This window comes from Camarhynchus parvulus, chromosome 11, assembly GCF_901933205.1.
Source record: "Camarhynchus parvulus chromosome 11, STF_HiC, whole genome shotgun sequence".
Lineage (NCBI taxonomy): Eukaryota > Metazoa > Chordata > Aves > Passeriformes > Thraupidae > Camarhynchus > Camarhynchus parvulus.
The window spans coordinates 1285878-1303984 of record NC_044581.1 but is presented as its reverse complement, the minus strand read 5'-3'; the positions used below and the strand labels follow the sequence as shown (position 1 = coordinate 1303984).

General features: G+C 56.9%; 1 protein-coding gene across 4 annotated transcripts in view; it reads left to right on the top strand.

The window, feature by feature from the left end:
• The window catches only part of ACSF3 (acyl-CoA synthetase family member 3), a 52467-nt gene extending 37036 nt beyond the window's left edge, over positions 1 to 15431 (top strand). For all 4 annotated transcript variants that reach the window (XM_030955790.1, XM_030955789.1, XM_030955791.1 and 1 more), the window contains 3 exons: positions 12737 to 12871; positions 13361 to 13472; positions 14886 to 15431. In XM_030955790.1, coding sequence (XP_030811650.1) covers positions 12737 to 12871; positions 13361 to 13472; positions 14886 to 15003 — 365 coding nt within the window. In that variant the 3' untranslated portion in view covers positions 15004 to 15431. The remainder of the gene's footprint in view (positions 1 to 12736; positions 12872 to 13360; positions 13473 to 14885) is intronic.
• Positions 15432 to 18107: the final 2676 nt, after the last annotated feature.

Below are 18107 nucleotides of genomic sequence, written 5' to 3'. Positions count from 1 at the left end.
CATGGCAGGGGGTGGCACTGGGTGGTCTTTAAGGTCCCTTCCAGCCCAAACCATTCCATGATCCTGTGAGCAAAATCAAACATTGGGAACTGGAGGAAAGCAGCGGAGAAACAGCAGCTTCTGTGGTCATCCTGATGTCCATCCGTCCATCCATCCATCATCCATCCGTCCATCCATCCATCATCCATCCATCCATCCATCCATCCATCCATCCATCCATCCATCCATCCATCCATCCATCCATCCATCCATCCCTCCCTCCCTCCCTCCCTCCCTCCCTCCATCCCTCCCAGCCTTGCCATGCCCACCTGGGCCAGGCCCTGGCACTGCCAGCCTGTGTTGTCCCTGCCCAGGAGGCAGCAGGTGGCTTTGGAAGCACCAGGAGGGTTTGGGAGCATGCTGGGTGCCCAGCATGGTGCCCAGCTCTGCCCCTCTCCCCACATCCCCCTGCCCACCCAGGGTTTCTCCAGAGCAATCTGCCAGTCCAGCCGTGCTCCCCGGGCAGCCACACGGCCTGAGAGCAGCCTGCTCCCCCAGGGAAGGGCAGCTTCCATTCACATTTGCCCATACATCCAGAAAATTAGAATCTGGTGTATTCAGGGAGATTTATTTTCAATTGCAGGTTAAGGCTGAGATATGAAATAGCACCGGGTTTGAAAGTAGTGCATAAATCCTGCAACAAATCCATGTATCCCTGCTCCATATAATAAGATTTTATTGATTGCTATATTGTATCTGTCAGAATAAAACTCTCTTAATGCATGCATCAGGATGGAGAAGATAGAGAGCTTGTTGGGAGTAGAATCTGATTCAAGAATCAATGCACTTTGATTAATATGTCGTTAAGAAAGTAAGAGTTATTTAACTTGTTTGATGCACATTGCAGAATGATGACTCATATCTGTTAAATTTCTTTCTTTGAGCTGCATTTAAAAAAACCCCCACAACCTTGGAGCTGTTTTTCACGTTGTTACATCTTGGTTTATCAGTGAATTTTTGCTGGATCCTTCTGCCCAGGTCACAAATGCCCCTGAACCCCATCAGTAATAAATCCTATGGCCCAAAACACTTCTCATATCCTATTGTTAAGGCTTTATAGGGAGTACAGAGTGGACCTGGTGTTTCTTTATTCCTTCTGGATGTTCTGCAGTGAAGGAGGAGCTCCAGGGAAAGGAAAACAAAACAAACAAAACCCAACAACAAAAAGAAATTGGTTTTCCACTGTGATTACAAATCCAAGCACCAAGGACAAGCCCTGGCTTTGCTGGGGACATCCCACTCAGCCCTGAATTCCCAGCTTGCTCCAAAACTGGAACATGCTCCTGCTGCAGCCCTGAGTCCCAGTCCAGGGGATGATCCCAGTGCCTCTGACTGGTTTCAGTGACCTGCTGCTGTCTCTGTGTCATTTTCAGACCGAGCTCTCCAGCCCACAGCTGACACCAGCTGCAGATCCTTGCCATTCCCAGCCCTGGCCCCTGCAGATTCCACAGAATCATGGAATAGTTTGGGTGAGGGAGGACCTTTCAAGGCCATCAGGTCCAACCCTCCCATCATGACTGGAGCACCAGGAGGGGCTGAGGGAGCTGGGAAGGGGCTCAGGCTGGAGAAAAGGGGGATCAGGGGGGACCTTGTGGCTCTGCACAGCTCCTGACAGGAGGGGACAGCCGGGGGGGAAACAAGGGACAGGGTGAGACAAAATGGCCTTAGAGAAGGTTTAGGGTGGAGATGGGGGAAATCTCTTTGTGGAAAGGGCAGTGGTGGAGTCTCCATCCCTGAAAGTGTTGGAAAAACATGGATGTGACACTTGGGGACATGGTCAGGGGTGACCATGGTGGTGGTGCAGGGCTGATGGTTGGACTTGATGATCTTAAAGATCTTTTCCAGTTAATTCCATGAATCTGTGATTCCCACCCCTTCTGGTGGGAAAGGCAAAGCCTCCTGCAGGTCCCAGCACAGAGCAATGTGCTGTTTGTAGGAAAGGCCCTGGGCAGGTCATCCTTGGCCAGGCACAGCTCCTGCCTGCTCTGGGGCTGTGCCCTAAGGAGAAGGAGCAGGATGCAGCCCTGTCCCTGTGGCTCAGGCTTTTCCCCATGCCTGGCTGTCCCCAGGGAGCAGCAGGTGTTTCCCTGCCAGGGGAATTGCTCACATCCGTGGGTGGAGCACAGACACCTGAAAGAGAAAATACTTGAGGCTGATCAAGGCAGATTATAAATAGAAATGCATCTAATTAGCATCCTAATCTGCAGGTTTTCTGTTTGTTTGCAGTGGCTTTCCTACTCACAAATCCAGCTAATGCAAATTCTATTTTTACAGAAATGATTCCCTAATTGCAATGTGCTGGAATGATGTGAGTTACCGGTGAGATCCCACCGGATGGAGCAGGGGCTCCTGCCTGGAGCAGCTCCTTGTGGAGCCTGGCAGGGATCAGCTCTGGGGTGGGGCAGGATGGCAGCACTCAGCTGCTGCCTTTGGGACCCTCCTGCCCACAAATGCTGTGGAAGGACACCCCCAAACATGCCAGGTGGACCCCAAACTTGCTGCTGTAGGAGGGGGCAGGAGCAGAAGCCAGAGCAGGCATGTGCTGGGCTCTCCTTTCCACCCAGCCCTAATTTAAGAAGTGTTTCTAAAATTAAAAACATAAAGATGGAATATTTTCTGGTGTATCAGCCTTTATCACCCCCAGAGGTTTCTTACACACACAGTCAGAACACTTTGGAGAGAGAATTCCCTTTTTTGCTTCCTGCTTGGGTATTTATTCCTTCTCCTTGAGGATTCAGCATTTCCAGGGTATTTCCATTATAGTATTTCCATTTCATGTGCCTGACTAGTGGAAGCCTTGGGGTCACCAGCACATGGTCGGGGTGGAACTAGATGAGCTTTAAGGTCCCTTCCAACCCAGAACATTCCGTGATTCCCTGATTCTGTGATTCTGTTTCCCTGAGTGCTGGTGAAACTGATGTTTTCAGCAGTTCAGAGTGACTTGGGATTTTTGTAGCTGTAAATGAGAGCAGCTTTTGGCACAGAATTTGTTTACTCTCTGAAGCTCTGCTCTCGTCGTATCAAACATCTTGGATGCCAACCCTTCCCTGCTTTGAGAACCTCTGCTGCACTGAGGCTTCTTTCCAGAGGCATGGAGCAATTGCTCCCCAGCTGAGAGGCAGTGGGAACAGCAGGCACCTGCAGCTCCAAAATCCAGGCTCTTCCCTTTTGTTCTGTGGCTGCTTTTACCCCTCGAGCTCTGCTGCAGCAGTGCTGCTCTCACAGCCTGGAGGGAGAGCCTGGAACCAGCCCCTGACTGCTGGGAATCATTCCTCCCATCCCATCTTATTCAATTCCATCCCATTTCAGGGATTTGGGAAGGAATTGTTCCCTGTGAGGTGGGCAGGCCCTGGCACAGGTGCCCAGAGCAGCTGGGGCTGCCCCTGGATCCCTGGCAGTGCCCAAGGTCCCAGGACACTGCATGGAAAAGAAGAGGTGATTTTACCTTTTGCTAAGGTTTGATTGTCCCTCAGGGGCTGCAGGGAGCAGAGGGATCTGCTCTAATGTTTTTATTATAACCATTATTATTTTTTGTTACCACACTCTCCAAAGCTCCACCAGCCACATGCAGCCACACCTTGGAGCATTGACTTATTTATTACTCTTTGAGTTTTCTTTTTCTTCTCGTTGTCTGCAGGGATTTCCATAAATATTTAAATGCTAATGTGAAAAAAAAGAAGTGTTTTCATTTTTACTTACCCATTTTCTTTTCTGGCTGGTCCTCTGGGCAAACCCATCTGCAGGAATTCAGGCTGGAGGAGCAGGGGGGTCCCTGCTCAGCCTGCTTGTGTCATATCAGTCACCCCTGAGTTCCTGCTAGTGAGGACTGAACCTCCAAACTCTCGGCTGCCTGCTTTGCAGAAACCTTCCAGCTTTGCCTGCTTTATCCACTGCTTTCCATTGGAGCAGGACATGCAGCCTGGGGAGTGTTCATCTGCTCCTGTCCTTCACTTCTGAGGCCTCGGAGGGGCTCCTGGCCATGCTGAGCTGAAGAAATGAGATAAAAATGAGGAGCAGCACCTCTGCCAGGGCAGGCAGGATCTGAGGTTCTGCCAGGCTTTGCCAAGGCTGAGTTTCCATTTGGTGCTGTCCTGTCCTGGCTGGATGCCCAGGACTGGGCTGGCACAGGCTGTGTGAGGGTGTCAGTGCCAGCCCAGGCCAAGGCTGGAGCAGGGACCATCTGCAGCAAGCCCTGAGGCCCCAGAACAGGACAGACGTGGCTCTTTGTACTTGGTAGGCAAACCTGCTGCCCAGTGGGGTGTGTTGGGAAGTCTGGCTTGCAGGGGATGGGAGAGGGATGGGCTGGAGAAGGGATGGATTGGAGAAGGGATGGGCTGGAGAAGGGATGAATTGGAGAAGAGATGGGCTGGAGAAGGGATGGGCTGGAGAAGGGATGGATTGGAGAAGGGATGCAGTGGATGGTGCTTTCCCTGCCCCAAGGGGATCCTGAGTGCAGCCACAGTCCCTGCTTTCTTCCCTGTGCTCAGACAAGGAGAAAAATCCTCTTGGGAGCAGGGAAAGGTCTGTGTGGTGGAATGAGCCCACCCACAGGAGCCAGGACGGGGTTGTGGAGGGGGAGTGTGCATGGTGAAGGAAAAAGGAGGTGCAGACAAGCCAGGAGGGTCAGTGGGCATCAGCCTGACTTCTCACCCTGCTGAGAGGTGCAGTAAGTGTGAGGAGCCTTTGGAAAATACCTGTGTGAGGGGAAGGAATCTCTGATAGATCAGCTGAGACATGGGGTAGCTGCACTCAAGGCAGGTCCCCAAGTCCCTCTGTCCCCTGGCTGGAAGCAGGGTGGGCAGAGCTCAGCTCAGGCTTGAATCAGGCTTGTCTTACCTGCTCCTTTCCCCTGCAGGTCCCTGAGCTGCTGCCAGCTCTCCTGGCACTGCTCCATGTCCCACGCAGCCACACAGCGTGGGGAGGAGAGCCTTATTAGCACAGCTCTTTGTGAGATGCCCTTGAGTGATTTATTTTTTTTCCAGGTGTAAATGCCAGGGGAGGCTGTTCCAGTGCTTCCCATTCTTTCATCTCAGCAGGGTTTTGCCCTTTTTCCCAGCGTGGCTCTGACAGCAGGCTCAGAGCTGCTGCCTGTGGAATACAAAGTTCCCTGGTACAGAGCATGACAGGAATTCATTCCAGCCTGGGCCTTGCCTTTTTTATTTTTTTCCCCTTTTTTAAAAATTTATTTATTTCTGATTTTATTTTCTCCTCATGCTGGCTGCTGCAGGAGTCTCTGGAGAAGTTTTGAGAGTGGGGAGTCCATTGTTTAACCCCTTTCTCCTGGGAGCAGGCAGCTTGAAGATGACCCAATGCCTTTCCCAGATCAATCATGGAATCACAGAACAGCCTCAGCTGGAAGGGATGCATTGAGATATCAAAGTACAAATCCTGGCCTTGCACAGACACCCCAACAATCCCAGCCTGTGCCTGAGAGCATTGTCCAAATTCTCCTGGAGCTGTGGCAGCTTTGGGGTTGTGCCCATTCCCTCAGGCAGGGACACCTTCCACTGTCCCAGGCTGCTCCAAGCCCTGTCCAGCCTGGCCTTGGACACTGCCAGGGATCCAGGGGCAGCCGCAGCTGCTCTGGGCACCTGTGCCAGGGCCTCACACCCTCACAGAGAAGGATTTCTCCCTGATATCCCATCTAACCCTACCCCCTTTCAGTTTAAAGCCATTCCCTGTGTCCTGCCCCTCCATCCCTTGTCCCCAGTCCCTCTCCAGCTCTCCTGGAGCCCCTTTAGGGGCTCTGAGCTCTCCCTGGAGCCTTCTCCTCTCCAGGTGAGCCCCCCAGCTCTCCCAGCCTGGCTCCAGAGGGACTCCAGCATCTCCTCATGCTGGCACTGTGAGTGCAGCTGGGACTGCCTGGAGAGCAGCAGCTCCAGGCTGAGCTCACCTGCCTGCTCCCAGCACAGGGACAGATCTGCAGCTGCTGAGCCTCTCCCCTCGCTGGCCCTGGGCCCTGCTGGAGGCTCTTGGCAGCACACTGGGGTTGTGCTGCCAGCCAGGGCTGCCCGTGCCAGGAGAGCAGCTGGATCCAGAGGCAGTGCCAGCCCTTCCCAGTGCCCTGGCTCTGCTGGCCAGGGCAGGGACACCAGGAAAGGCTTTGTCCTGCACCCAGGGAGCTGCTGGGGAGAGGGTTTCCTCAGGAATAATTGCTGTGCAATTAATATCCATGTGGTTTTTTGAGGAGGTTTCGGAGTCTCCCCCTCAGGAGCCTTTGGTGCTTTATTAATGATCGTGGGCTGTCCAAACCCACCGTGCTCTGCAGAGGGAGCTCAGAGCAGCCCCAGTGCCTTTGGACAGGATCTGTGAGCCCAGGGAAGGCATTTGCTGGCCCAGGTGAGCTGGTGAGGGGAGATGGACTGAGGTGTCCCCCAGGAGTCACTCCAGGGCTGTGACACGCTCCAGAGGGAGCAGTGAGCTGGACTCTGGGGCCTGGCAGGTCTCACCCTCCTGGTGTGAGCAGGGTGGGAAAGGTGGGGAGAAGCAGGAGCTGATGGTTTCAGCTGGGTTGGGATTAGCAGGAGCTGCTGGGAATGCAGCCTGCTTCCAGGGAATGCGAGTGCTGAAGGGCTGGGGCGGATGGGGATCGCTGGGGAGAGGAGACCCAGTCTTTCCCAAGTCTAATTAATGTTAATTAGCTACAATTAGTGCTCGTGACCTCTGTTGGCAGCCAAGATGGCTGACAGCAGGGACAGGCATTCCTCACTTCCACGCAATAAATCAAGCTAAAGGTGCTCAGTTATTCAGCCTCTCATTTAGCATTTCATTAGAGAGATCTGTGCACACACATCAGCACTGCTGGGGCAGCCTCAACCCCTGCAGGAGCAGGGATGGCTCCCATCAATCCAGCAGTGCCAGGGAGGCTCTGGGTCACGGAGAGCTGCATCTCTCACGTGTTGGGAACTCACCCAAGCCCAGGGTTCCAGCAGAGAGTGACTCAGGGAGATGTGGCTTGGAGAGAGGTCTCACTTGCAGGATGAGGGGGAATTCCTGAGCTGGGGACAGTCTGGAAGGTCCCTGTTGGGGGCAGGATGTTGATTCAGCTGGGCCCTGCTTTGCCACGGTGTCTTCTCCCATCTCTTCTCCTAGGGAACAAGAGTGAGCAGCTTTCCCTGGTATCTAACAGCCTTAGAAATTAGGGGAGCTTTCCTCATGGCGAGGGCTGTCCCAGGGCAGCAGTGGAGTCTCCACTCCTGCAGGGATTTAAAACCATGAGGATGTGGCACTTGGGGACACAGATTAGTGCTGGGGAATGGGTGGAATAAACAGTCTTCAGGGCCTTTTTTAAGCTAAATAATTCCATGGTTCTCCTCATGCCAGCAGCATTCCCATGGCACGCTTGGCAAGGACTCTGCCTCTTGCTCTGCAGGGTTTGTGGTTGGGCTGCCCATGCATCCCGTGCCCTCCCTGTGCCAGTGGTGCATGGATAAATGCCCCAGCCAGGCTGGCACACTGTATCAATCTTGTTTAATAGACTGGAAAGCTGCTTGCACGGCGCAGGTCGGGCGAGCAGGGTGATGGATTGCACCTTCCCCGAGCCCAGCGCCGCTGATATATAATGAAATATTTATGATTTATTCCAGCTAATAAACTGGAGTGAAGTGTGTGATGGATGTGAGCAGATGGGGGATCTGTGCATGCAGTTTTCCTGGTGTGGGGGGAGGGAAAGGTGGATGTCTGTGACACAGAGGCAGCGTTCGGCCACCCATCCCACAGAGGGGATGGATTATCTAATTCCTATAAAAAGCCTTTAGCACTTGCCTTATAATAATTTATCCCCCCCACATGGCCTTTCTCCAGCACAGGAACCTCTGGGAATGGGAACAAACCATTTCTTTTTGCACTGGGCTTGGGAGCTTGTGGCCAGAGGGATGGGAAGAGAGGCAGAGTGAGCACAGGAATGTCACTGCTGTGCCACGCTCAGCAGCTTCCCAGCCCCACTGTGCCCATGCTACTGCAAAAAAATCCTTCCCAGGGGTTCAGGAGGGTGGTGAGACACTGAACTGCCCTGGAAAGAGCAGGGAAACTTGAAAGCACCTGAGAAATGTGACAGGCACACGGAGCTTGTGGCTGCAGGGGGATTCCAAAGCCTGTGAAGGAGCATTCCCATGGTGTGATCTGCAGGCAGGAAAACTCTGCTGAAAGGAGGAGGATGGAGGAGAACCTTCCTGCCAGCTGCCTCTGACTGGTCAGGGGGACCATCACAAGCCCTGAGCTCCTGCATGTCCCCATCCAGCTGTGGGTGCTGGGGTTGGAGACTTGCTCCTGCAAAATCCTCACCTGGCAAAGGGGGTTTGAGCTCCCAGATTTTGGCTCTGCTCTCCCAGAGGTGTGGATCAGCATCAGGGCTCAGGCTCTTCATCACCTGCCTGGGCTGTTGGACCAATCCTACCTGGAAAATAAATCATAATCCTAATCAGTGAGGTGTGTCTGCCAGAGGCTGAGCTCTGCATGGAGCAGCAGCATCAGCAGTGACTCCAGGGAAGTGGGAGGCAGGGAGGAGTTAATGCCAGGGTACAGCAAAGATCCAGAGCCTCCTGCCCACTGCTCCTGCTGTGTGAGGCCAGTCCTCATCCCACGGGGGCTCCTCCTCATCCCCAGCTCTTCCCTTTCTGCCTGATCAGCCTCTGGGTCAGTGTGCTTGGGGATCCTTTGCTGAAAGGCACCAGAGAAGGGCAAAGTGATTATTCCCTGCAAGCTTCCCGGGGTTTTCCAGCTGGGAACTTGCTGGTGTCCCCCCCCCCAACACGCTCACTGGGTGAGAGCAGCAATTCCAGAGGAATGCAGGAGGGTGAGTGCTCTGCTCTTCCCTCTGGAAATGAGGGATCCTCATGGCAGGAGAGCAGCTGACAGCAGGGAATTCCTCCTGGAATTTGGGAAAAAAGAAACCAAACCCAAAAAAACCAACATAAAGGCTCCCAAAGGAGCAAGGTGCACTGTGTGGTCTGAAGGAGCTCTGCTGGCCACCCGTGGGTGGCACATGGTGACTGTCCCCAGAGGGGACAGTCCCCTGTGTCACCTGGAGGAGTGGGAATGTGAGACATTCCTGCTCCCCGTCCCCACTCTGAGGAGCACTGGGCTGGGCTCTGCATGGAGCCAAGAGTTTGCAGAAATCAGGAGTGATTCATTAACAGCAAAAAGGTCTAATTAATATTTGAAAGTGCTCCAAGCACATCCTCTGCTGGCAGGGAGGAGCCCCCCAGCATCCCCGGCCCCTGGAGCTCCTGGCTGGAGCATTGACTGCTCAGAGCAGGAGGCTGAAATAATCAGCAAAATCATTTGCCTTTCTAAGGGGGCATTTGCTGTTTCTTGGTATTTTCTGCTGTGCAGCACTTGATCTGCTGGAGCTGTGGCAGACATGGGGAGACATCACAGTTGCAAAGAGCCACATCCCTGGGAGTGATGCTGGTGGAGCAGGCTCTGCTGGTGGCACTGGGCTGTGGGGCTTTGCTTCCAGCCTGGCAGTGCTCATCCTCGGATGGGAGGAGCACCCAGGACACAGCCAAGTCAGAAAGGTCCCTGCTCTCAGATCCGCTGTGGCAGGACAAAAAGATTCCACTGATCTTCTCTTTCCAAGTGGATTCTCTTCTTTGCACCACACTCAAAGGGCAGCACCAACTCCTCTGCCCGAACAGACCTTGTCACTCTCCTGGAGCTGGTACCACACCTGAAATCACCTGGGAATTATCTGCCAGGTCCCCCTGGAGCTCCGAGCACCAGGGAGGAGGTGCACGGGTCCCGTGGGGTGGGGAGGCAGCTCCCAGGAGCCGGGGGAGCCTGGTGACAGTTCTGTGACAGTTCTGTGACAGTTCTGTGACAGTTTGTAAATCACGGTGGCACCGCCTGCTCCGGGCTGGCCCCGCCTGCCAGTCCCGGCTGGCACGTCTGTGCTGTCACTGCCACCAAGCTGGTGACACCTGTTAGCAAACGCCTCCCAGGCTCCCGAGGGACATCTGTGCCCCAGAGCAGGATGGTGTGCCTGGGCTGGGCTCCTCCTGGGGCTGACCTCTCCTCACCACCACTGTGCAGGGTTGAAATCCTGGGCTCACAGAGCCCCAGTGCGAGGCCAGCACTGTCCCTGTTTGTGCAGCGCATCCCAGAACATTCCTGACCCTCTGTCTAGACCAGGCTGAAGTCACCTGATTTACCTGAAAAGTCATTTTTTATACATACTTCAGCTATCTTAGAGCTCCCTGAAGCCACTCAGCGTTTCCTTTCTTGAACCAAAGTGTTCCCTAGGTCAATAGCTGGTTGTACCTTGGATGTGGGAATTGTGCTCTGTTTGCCAGGAACAAACCACCCTGTGGGTGAGGGTGTTGACTCAGGTGAGGGTTTGATCCTGCAGCTCAGCTCGAGGAGCAAAGGGGCTCTTGTTCTCCACATCCTGGGAAGCAGCTCCAGCAGCCTCTTGGTGCCCACGGGGTCTCAGCACTCACTGAAGGAGGTGCTCAAACTGCAGCAGAGTCCCAAGGGCCCTTTTGTGTTTGCAGTGAGGATTTTGCAACTTGAGGAACCTCATGGCAGAAATCTCTGCAGTTTGAGTTGGGAAATGTTGGTCTCCATTGCCCACGTCTCCTTCTGCATCTCCCTGGGAGGGTGGTGAGGGCTGAGCAGGTTGTCCAGAGATGCTGTGGCTGCCTCTGGATCCCTGGAGGTGTCCAAGGCCAGGCTTGGAGCACCCTGGGATAGTGGAAGGCGTCCCTGCCATGGCAGGGGTGGAACAAGATGAGTTTTAAAGCCCTTCCAATCCAAACCTTCCCCTAATTCTACGTTTTTTACTGGATAAATATATCTAGAACTGCCTGTAACTCCAGCAAAGGGCAGCCCCCACCAGCACAGAGCCTGCTCAGTATGCAGCTCAGCAGAGCCTTTAACATTTCACAGAACAGATGCCCACTGAGCATCTTGAAACAAATCCAAAGGTAGCAGTGACGGCTGCTGTCAGGGAGCAGCAATCCCACGGCCCCACGTGCCACGAGGTGCTGCTGCCACGGCTCTGTGTGCTGACAGGAGCTGGGTGCAGTGCCCCAGGCAGGCAGAGCAGGAGAGGGGGTGTCACAGACCCTCATCTCATCAGCCAAAATTCCCTTTCTGGTGCAGCTGGCCCAGGGCAGGGAGTGCTGGTTGTGGTTCTGAGGTGCATCCTGCTGGATGGAGCAGCTGGGGTGGATGGGACACAGCACCAGCAGCTGCCCACCAGGGCTGGGGGGCCCATGGGGCAGGGACTCACCTGTGACCCCCAGGAGGACAGGCACAGTCCTTGCTGTGGCTCTCAGGGCAGCCCCACTTTGGAGGTGACACTCCCTGGGACAGTCGTTGAGCAAATCCAGCATCTCCTTTTAAGTGATCTGGAATTCCCCACTGGCTGGGGAGGCAGGGAGTGCTGGATGTGCCAGTGCACAGGCTGCCTGATGTGCTGGGCTGGAAGCAGATGGCGCAGGGCAGAGGGTAACAGGGCTGTCCTCAGTGGATGGCATCCCCAGGGCACTCGGGGCTGTCAGCGTGGGAAGTGACAGCCAGGGCCTGCTGCTGGAGAGGAGCTGGAAGGGAAGAGGTGGGGGGAATTGCAGAGCTGGTCCCAGGAGCTCCCAGCAGTCACAATAATAATGTGACAGATCCCCTGCCTGTGCTGTGCTGCCAGGGCAATGGAGGGATCTGTGTGGGGAGCACAGGGATGGGAGGGGAGCAGAACTGTCAGGGATCACTCACCCCATCAGGGCAGAGGGAAAGCAAATGTGGCTGGTTTCCTGTGCTGCCATCCCAGAGAACTGTGTGCCACTGAAGCAGGGCTGAATTCCCTCTCCTCTCCCCATCTTCTCTGTGTGAATAAGCAGCTCCTGCTCCCGGCTCTCCCAGTGCCACCATTGAATTAATGTCCCCTGTCCCTCCGTGTGTCAGTCACACACCAGGGGATCAGGGTGCAGAAGGCAGTTCATCACAGCAGCCACGACTTCCTCCCCACTCCAAGCAGCCAAACATCCAGAGAGCCCCAGTTTCAAACTTGCCCCAACTTCAGAATATTCCAGACAGCCTTCAGCATCCACAGAGTGCCAAGGGGCAGGCAAATGCAGGAACAATTAATCATTCCCTGGCTGAGCTGCTCAGGATTTTGGCAGGTGCCAGCTGAGCAGGGACACAGCTCTTCTGGGGAGCAGCCTGGATTTTCAGGACTGATTCTGATGTTTCCTTGCCCTGACAGCGTAAATCTCTGGGCCTTTGCTGCACCACAGTGCCAGAGGTGAGCTGGAAATGGGGTGTGAAAACTGCATCAGGCTGGCACATGCTATGGTACCTGGGCTGACCTGGATCACACCTGTGGGAAGGACAGGTTGGACCAAACATCTTGCTCAGGACAGGCTCATTATCCCAGTGTCATTCCCCACCTTTTTTTTTTTTTTGGTGGAATCACAGAATGGTTTAGTTTGGAAGGACCTTAAAGCTCATCTCATTCCATCTTCCACTATCCCAGGCTGGTCCAAGCTGGCCTTGGACACTTCCAGGGATCCAGGGGCAGCCACAGATTCCCTGGGCACCCTCCCAGGGCAGGATTCCTTCCCAATATCCATCCAGCCCTGCCTTGTAGCAGTGGGAGCCCGTTCCCCCTTGCAGCACCAGCAGAGTGCCACAGCCACGTGCCAGGAGAGGCAGAGGGGGGTGAAGGGAGCAGCGTCTGATGGAGCTGTCTGTTTTCCAGGAGACACAGCAGCCTACAAGGATGGCGTGTACTGGATCAAGGGCCGCACCTCCGTGGACATCATCAAGAACGGGGGGTTCAAGGTCAGCGCGCTGGAGGTGGAGCGGCAGCTGCTGGCACATCCCCACATCGCAGGTGTGTGTGTGCTCCCCTGCAGCTCCCTGCCCGCGGGGGGCACTGCCTGCACAGCCCTGCCCTGCCCAGCCCTGCCCGGGTGCCTGCAGCTCCCTGCCCACGGGGGATGTTTGAACCCCGCAGTTCTGCTATCCCGGGGCCGGAGCTGAGTCAGCAGCAGCTCCTGTCTGATTTTGGGAATGAGGCTGCAGTTAAAGCTGCCCTGCCCTTGTGCATGACCCTGTGCAAGGGGGTCAGAAGTGGTGCCCCCACCTGCACACCGCTCTGTACATCATCTTCCTCCCCCCTAACTCCAAATTCTCACACCATGGAGCTTCCTGCCTTTCCCACAGTGAAAAGCTCCGTCCTTGTGTCGGCACAGCAGCCCGCGGTGTTTTCCAGTGCTGACATCCCATGGCACTTCCCTCCCTGTCACACCTGAGCCCCTGCTGTGCCCAGCTGGGCCCCAGGAGCTGCTCAGGTCCCTGAGGGTCCCTGCTGTCCCTGCAGACGTGGCAGTGATCGGGCCCCCGGACGTGGTGTGGGGGCAGCGGGTCAGCGCCGTGGTGAAGCTGCGCCAGGGCCAGATGCTCTCCGTGAGGGACCTCAAGGACTGGGCCAGGTAAAACCCCAGGAGGGGACAGGGAGAGCAGGCTCAAAGCCAGCAGTGTCCTCAGCAGGGACATGGATAGGATCAGAGCCATGGGATGGTTTAGGTGGGAAGGGATCTTAAAGCTCATCCAGTGCCACCCCTTCCATGGGCAGGGGCACCTTCACTAACCCAGGCTGCTCCAAGCTCTGTCCAGCCTGGCCTTGGGCACTGCCAGGGGATCCAGGGGCAGCCACAGCTGCTCTGGGCACCTGTGCCAGGGCCTGCCCACCCTCACCAGGAAGAATTACTTCCCAATATTCCCTCCATCCCCGCCCTTTGGCAGTTTGAAGCCATTCCCCCTTGTCCAAGCCCTTCAGGCCCTATTAAAAAGTTCTCATAAAGTCTCTTTTCCCACCTGAACAAGCCCATCTCTCTCAGCTTTTCCTCACAGGAGAGATGCTCACTATATCTTAGGTGGCTGCTCATCCCTAAACCCCATGCTGGGGACATTGGTGACCCAGCCAGGAGATCCCTCCATCCCCACTGCAGCCCTGGGGATCCCCCAGGCTGTTCTGGGGGTCCCTGGTGCTGGGCAGGGGGCTTTGCCCAGCCCCCCCTCCCAGAGCGTTCCCTGCACGTCTCTTCCGCGGCTGTCCCCAGCGCTGTGACAGGGACGTGGCTGTCCCCAGCGCTGTGACAGGGACGTGGCTCTGGTGCCCTTGAACGCGAATCCCCCGCAGGGTCCGGCTGCGCTCCCCGCCCGCCTCTCCCTCTCGCCCTGTCTCTCCCCTTTATTTTTTATGTCACTTAGGCTCGCTGGGCCCCTGTTCTCGCACTCCCTGGCAGGAGACACATGTCCCTCTTCAGAGTGATTCATTTTGCGGCTTTCTCCTTGCCCGTGCTCCGCGGCGACAGGCGCCATCCCGAGTTAGCGGCTCCATATGCCGGGCGCTGGTGGCGGTGGCGGGGGGAGGAGGCCGGCCGGGGCTCCGAGGGCTCGGCAGCCTTGGCATCTCGCCTTGGAGCCAGTGCCAGGCGCTGCCGGAGCCGGGCACGGCCGCGGGTTGGTGGCACACGGGCAGCAGAAGGCAGGAGAGCCCCCCCTGCGCCCAGGATGGGGCTGGGGCTGTGATCGCTGACCGGTCACCCATCCATCCCCCGGAGGGACTCACCTGCGGGCCCTCGGGGCTGGGGCCCCGAACTCCTCACAGCGCTGTCCCTGCTCTGGGGACATCCCTGATCCAGCCGAGGGGTCCCCAGGGATGAGCTGCTCCCACAGAGACAGGCTGGGAGCAAACATCAAACATCCCACCACATCTCTGGGAGGGCTGAGCTTAAATGGGCTCCTGGGGCGTGGGTGGGGGTCCCAGGTGGGGCTGGTTGGGCTCCTGGGGAGGCTCAGCTGGCCCTGCCCAGCTGTGACAGCCCAGTTTGGTGTTCCAGGGACACCATGGCTCCCTACGCCATCCCGACAGAGCTGATCGTGGTGGAGGAGATCCCGCGCAACCAGATGGGCAAAGTCAACAAGAAGGAGCTGCTGAAACGCTTTTACCCAGCCTAGGGCCCACCTGGGGGGCTTGGCCCTGATCCAGGGCATTCTGCCCCTGAGGAGGAGCCAGGGGATCATCTCTGGCAGCTCTGGGCTCACTGCAGCCCAGCCCTTGATGAATGTCCAATGAAAATAGGGTTTGTCCCTCCTGGCTGAGCTGAGCCAGAGCTGCAGAGTTGGGGTTTCCTTGTGGGGAGCCCTTTGGAGGAATCACAGAATCACAGAATGGTTTGGGTTGGAAGGGACCTTACAGCCCATCCAGTGCCACCCCTGCCATGGCAGGGACACCTTCCACTGTCCCAGGCTGCTCCAAGCCCTGTCCAGCCTTGGGCACTGCCAGGGATCCAGGGGCAGCCAGAGCTGCTCTGGGCACCTGTGCCAGGGCCTGCCCAGCCTCAGAGGGAATGATTTCCCAGCAGAAATAAAGAATAAATCTAAAATCACACACCAATACTGACTGTGTTATCCAGTGTATCTGCCACCACCAAGTGACCCCAGTGCACTATTGATGAATCCCACCTTTCATGATGAATCCCACCTTTCAACGTGGAAGTTTGTCCTGTTTGACTCCACACATGAGCTGCCAGCCCCAGGGGTCGATGGTGCCAGTGGGGCCCCCAGCTGGGTCCATCTGCTCTGGTCCTGTCCACTGCTGAGGGGCTGGCAGGCAGCTCCAGCTTTCCCAGCAGCTGGTGGGGCTCTGGGAGCACTGGGGCACGAGTAATTACAGGGATTCCTTTGTTAGGGTCACTAGAACCCCAGAAATCTGGGAGGCCATGGAGGGGACCATGGCAGGCACATGGTGCTGGGCAGAGCGGGCAGGGAGGGGCTGGGATGAGAGTGGGAAGGGGATGTGGATGGGGACAGGATTTCTCCAGCCCACTGCACAGGGGTCTGGCCACAGGCCCGCTCTGTCCATCCCAACACCCTGCCCACTGTGGCATCTCCTGGATTTCCATACTTCAGGCTCAAAAGGACTTGAGATGGGGACACGAGGGGCACCCAGAGCTCCTGAGGCGCCTCTCAGTGTGTGTGTGTCCCACGTGGCAGGCACAGGGACACACACGTGTGCAACCCAGCAGCAGCGGGAGGGCCCGAGCCCATCCTTTGTTAAAACATCAACGATGCAGTAAATTTTTTAACTTACCAAATAGATCAATATCAAATTATCATGTCTCGCATTCATAACTCTTAAGCAAGCAACAATGGAGAGAGACAAGGTCACTGGAGAATAAATAGCAGCAAAAGCTCTTAATGATCTATCATTCTCGACAACCCCGGGCACCCCGCACCAGCCCGGTGACAAGATCATTAATAAAGCTCTGCAGGAACGCTATCGATTGCTGTGATGGATGATCACAGGTAGCAAATACTGTAAAACACCTGGCTGTCACACACTGAGGAGTAGTTTGGCTCACACCTCGGCAGGGACCAGCCTGGGGCTGTGCCAGGTTTGCTCCTCGGGGATTCCCACAGGGAGGGGGGTCAGGGGTGACCCCGGTTTGGGGCTGCCATCCCTGCTGGACCCTCCTGCCCCCAGCTCCACTCCCACACTGCTGTTCATCCCTGTAGCTGGGGGCTGTTAATTAAAGGCATCATTAAAACACCTGGTCACAGTGGCCTGAGTGGGAGCTGAGCTGGGTGCAGATGGGGTGACCTGGTGCCACTGGATGAACCTGGGGACCTCCAGGAACAGCAGCACAGCCAGGATGGTGGGGATGGATGGGATCCCGAGGCTGTGGGCTCTGCTCCCCCCATACCGCATCCCTCGGGGTGCAGGGGGGCTCTGTGTGTGCCCCCAGCTCCAGGCACTTCTCTTGCCAGCCACACCAGCATTGACGGTGGGATCATATGTACACAACCATTCAATTACCCCGTAATGGCTGCAGGCGATTAAGCCATCAATCTCCTTCATTAGGGCCTGCCAGGCCCGGCCCAGCATCACCCAATACAACCATTAAAACAACAACAACAACCACCCAAAGCAGCAGCTTTAACGCATTGACCGTAACCTCAGCCTGTGACAGCGCTGGGGGTGTCCCCAGCTGGGGACCCACTCACCCCGAGGAGGCGTTGCCCTGCTGGGGGGTCCCCGGGGAGCTGGGGGCTGCCCACCCCTCTGTGCCCCCCCAGCTCGGCACGCCAGGACCTGCTCTAGCACTTTATAGCTGACATTATCTTTTATTGCCATATAAAATCCAAGCTCCGGTGGCTTTATGGGGCTGTGCTGGCGTGTGGCACCTCTGCACTCCCAGCTGCTCCCTCTGCCCCCCTGGGCACTGCCCTGACCCCTCAGGCGCTGCACTGGGGTCACAGCTGGTCCCAGTGCACCACACCACACCTGAGGGACACGACTGGTGCCACACGGGGGTCACGGCAGGTCCAGCTGCACCCCACACTGGGGGTGTCACTGTCGCAGCACACACGCTGGGGGTGTCATGGTCCCGACACCCGGGAGTGACACGTACACCGCTGGGCACCTCAGGGGTGTCATGGGACGGGGAGCCCCCCAAAATCGGGTGACCCAGCACCCAGAGCAGCACGGGAAGTCCCAGTCCTGGGCCGGCCAACATTTGTGGGACCCCAAATCCCGGGAGCCGCGGTTTGCAGGAGCAGGGCGGTCAGTGCGGGGCCAGCGGGGCCGGGGGTCCCTGCGTGCCGCAGCCCTGGCCGTGCCACCGGCAGCGCCGTCCCCAGGAGCGGGGCTGGAGCCCTGTCAGAGCCATCGCGTCCGCCAGCCCCGCGCGGTGCCGGTGGCACGGAGCATCTGCTCGGCTGGCAGGGGCGGGGGCGGCCGCCGGGACCCCCGGCCAGCGCCGCCAGGGCCGCTCCTCGCCCTGACGCTGATGCGGGGTGACGGGGCGGCGGGGCGGACAGATGGGATCGGACAGACGGACGGGCAAGTGAGCGCCGCCGACCCCGCCACGGCCCGGCCACGCCGCGGGTCACCCGTGCCCGACGCTCACCCGCTCACGACCCATCCTTGGGGACAGCGACAGCCCTGCCCGCACCGTTCAGCGCCTGGGTATGGACGGGACGCATCCCGCGCCCTCCTCCTGTGTCCCTTTTCCCACGCCTTGTTCCCCATCCCCGCGCTGGGCACCCGCACCGAGGGC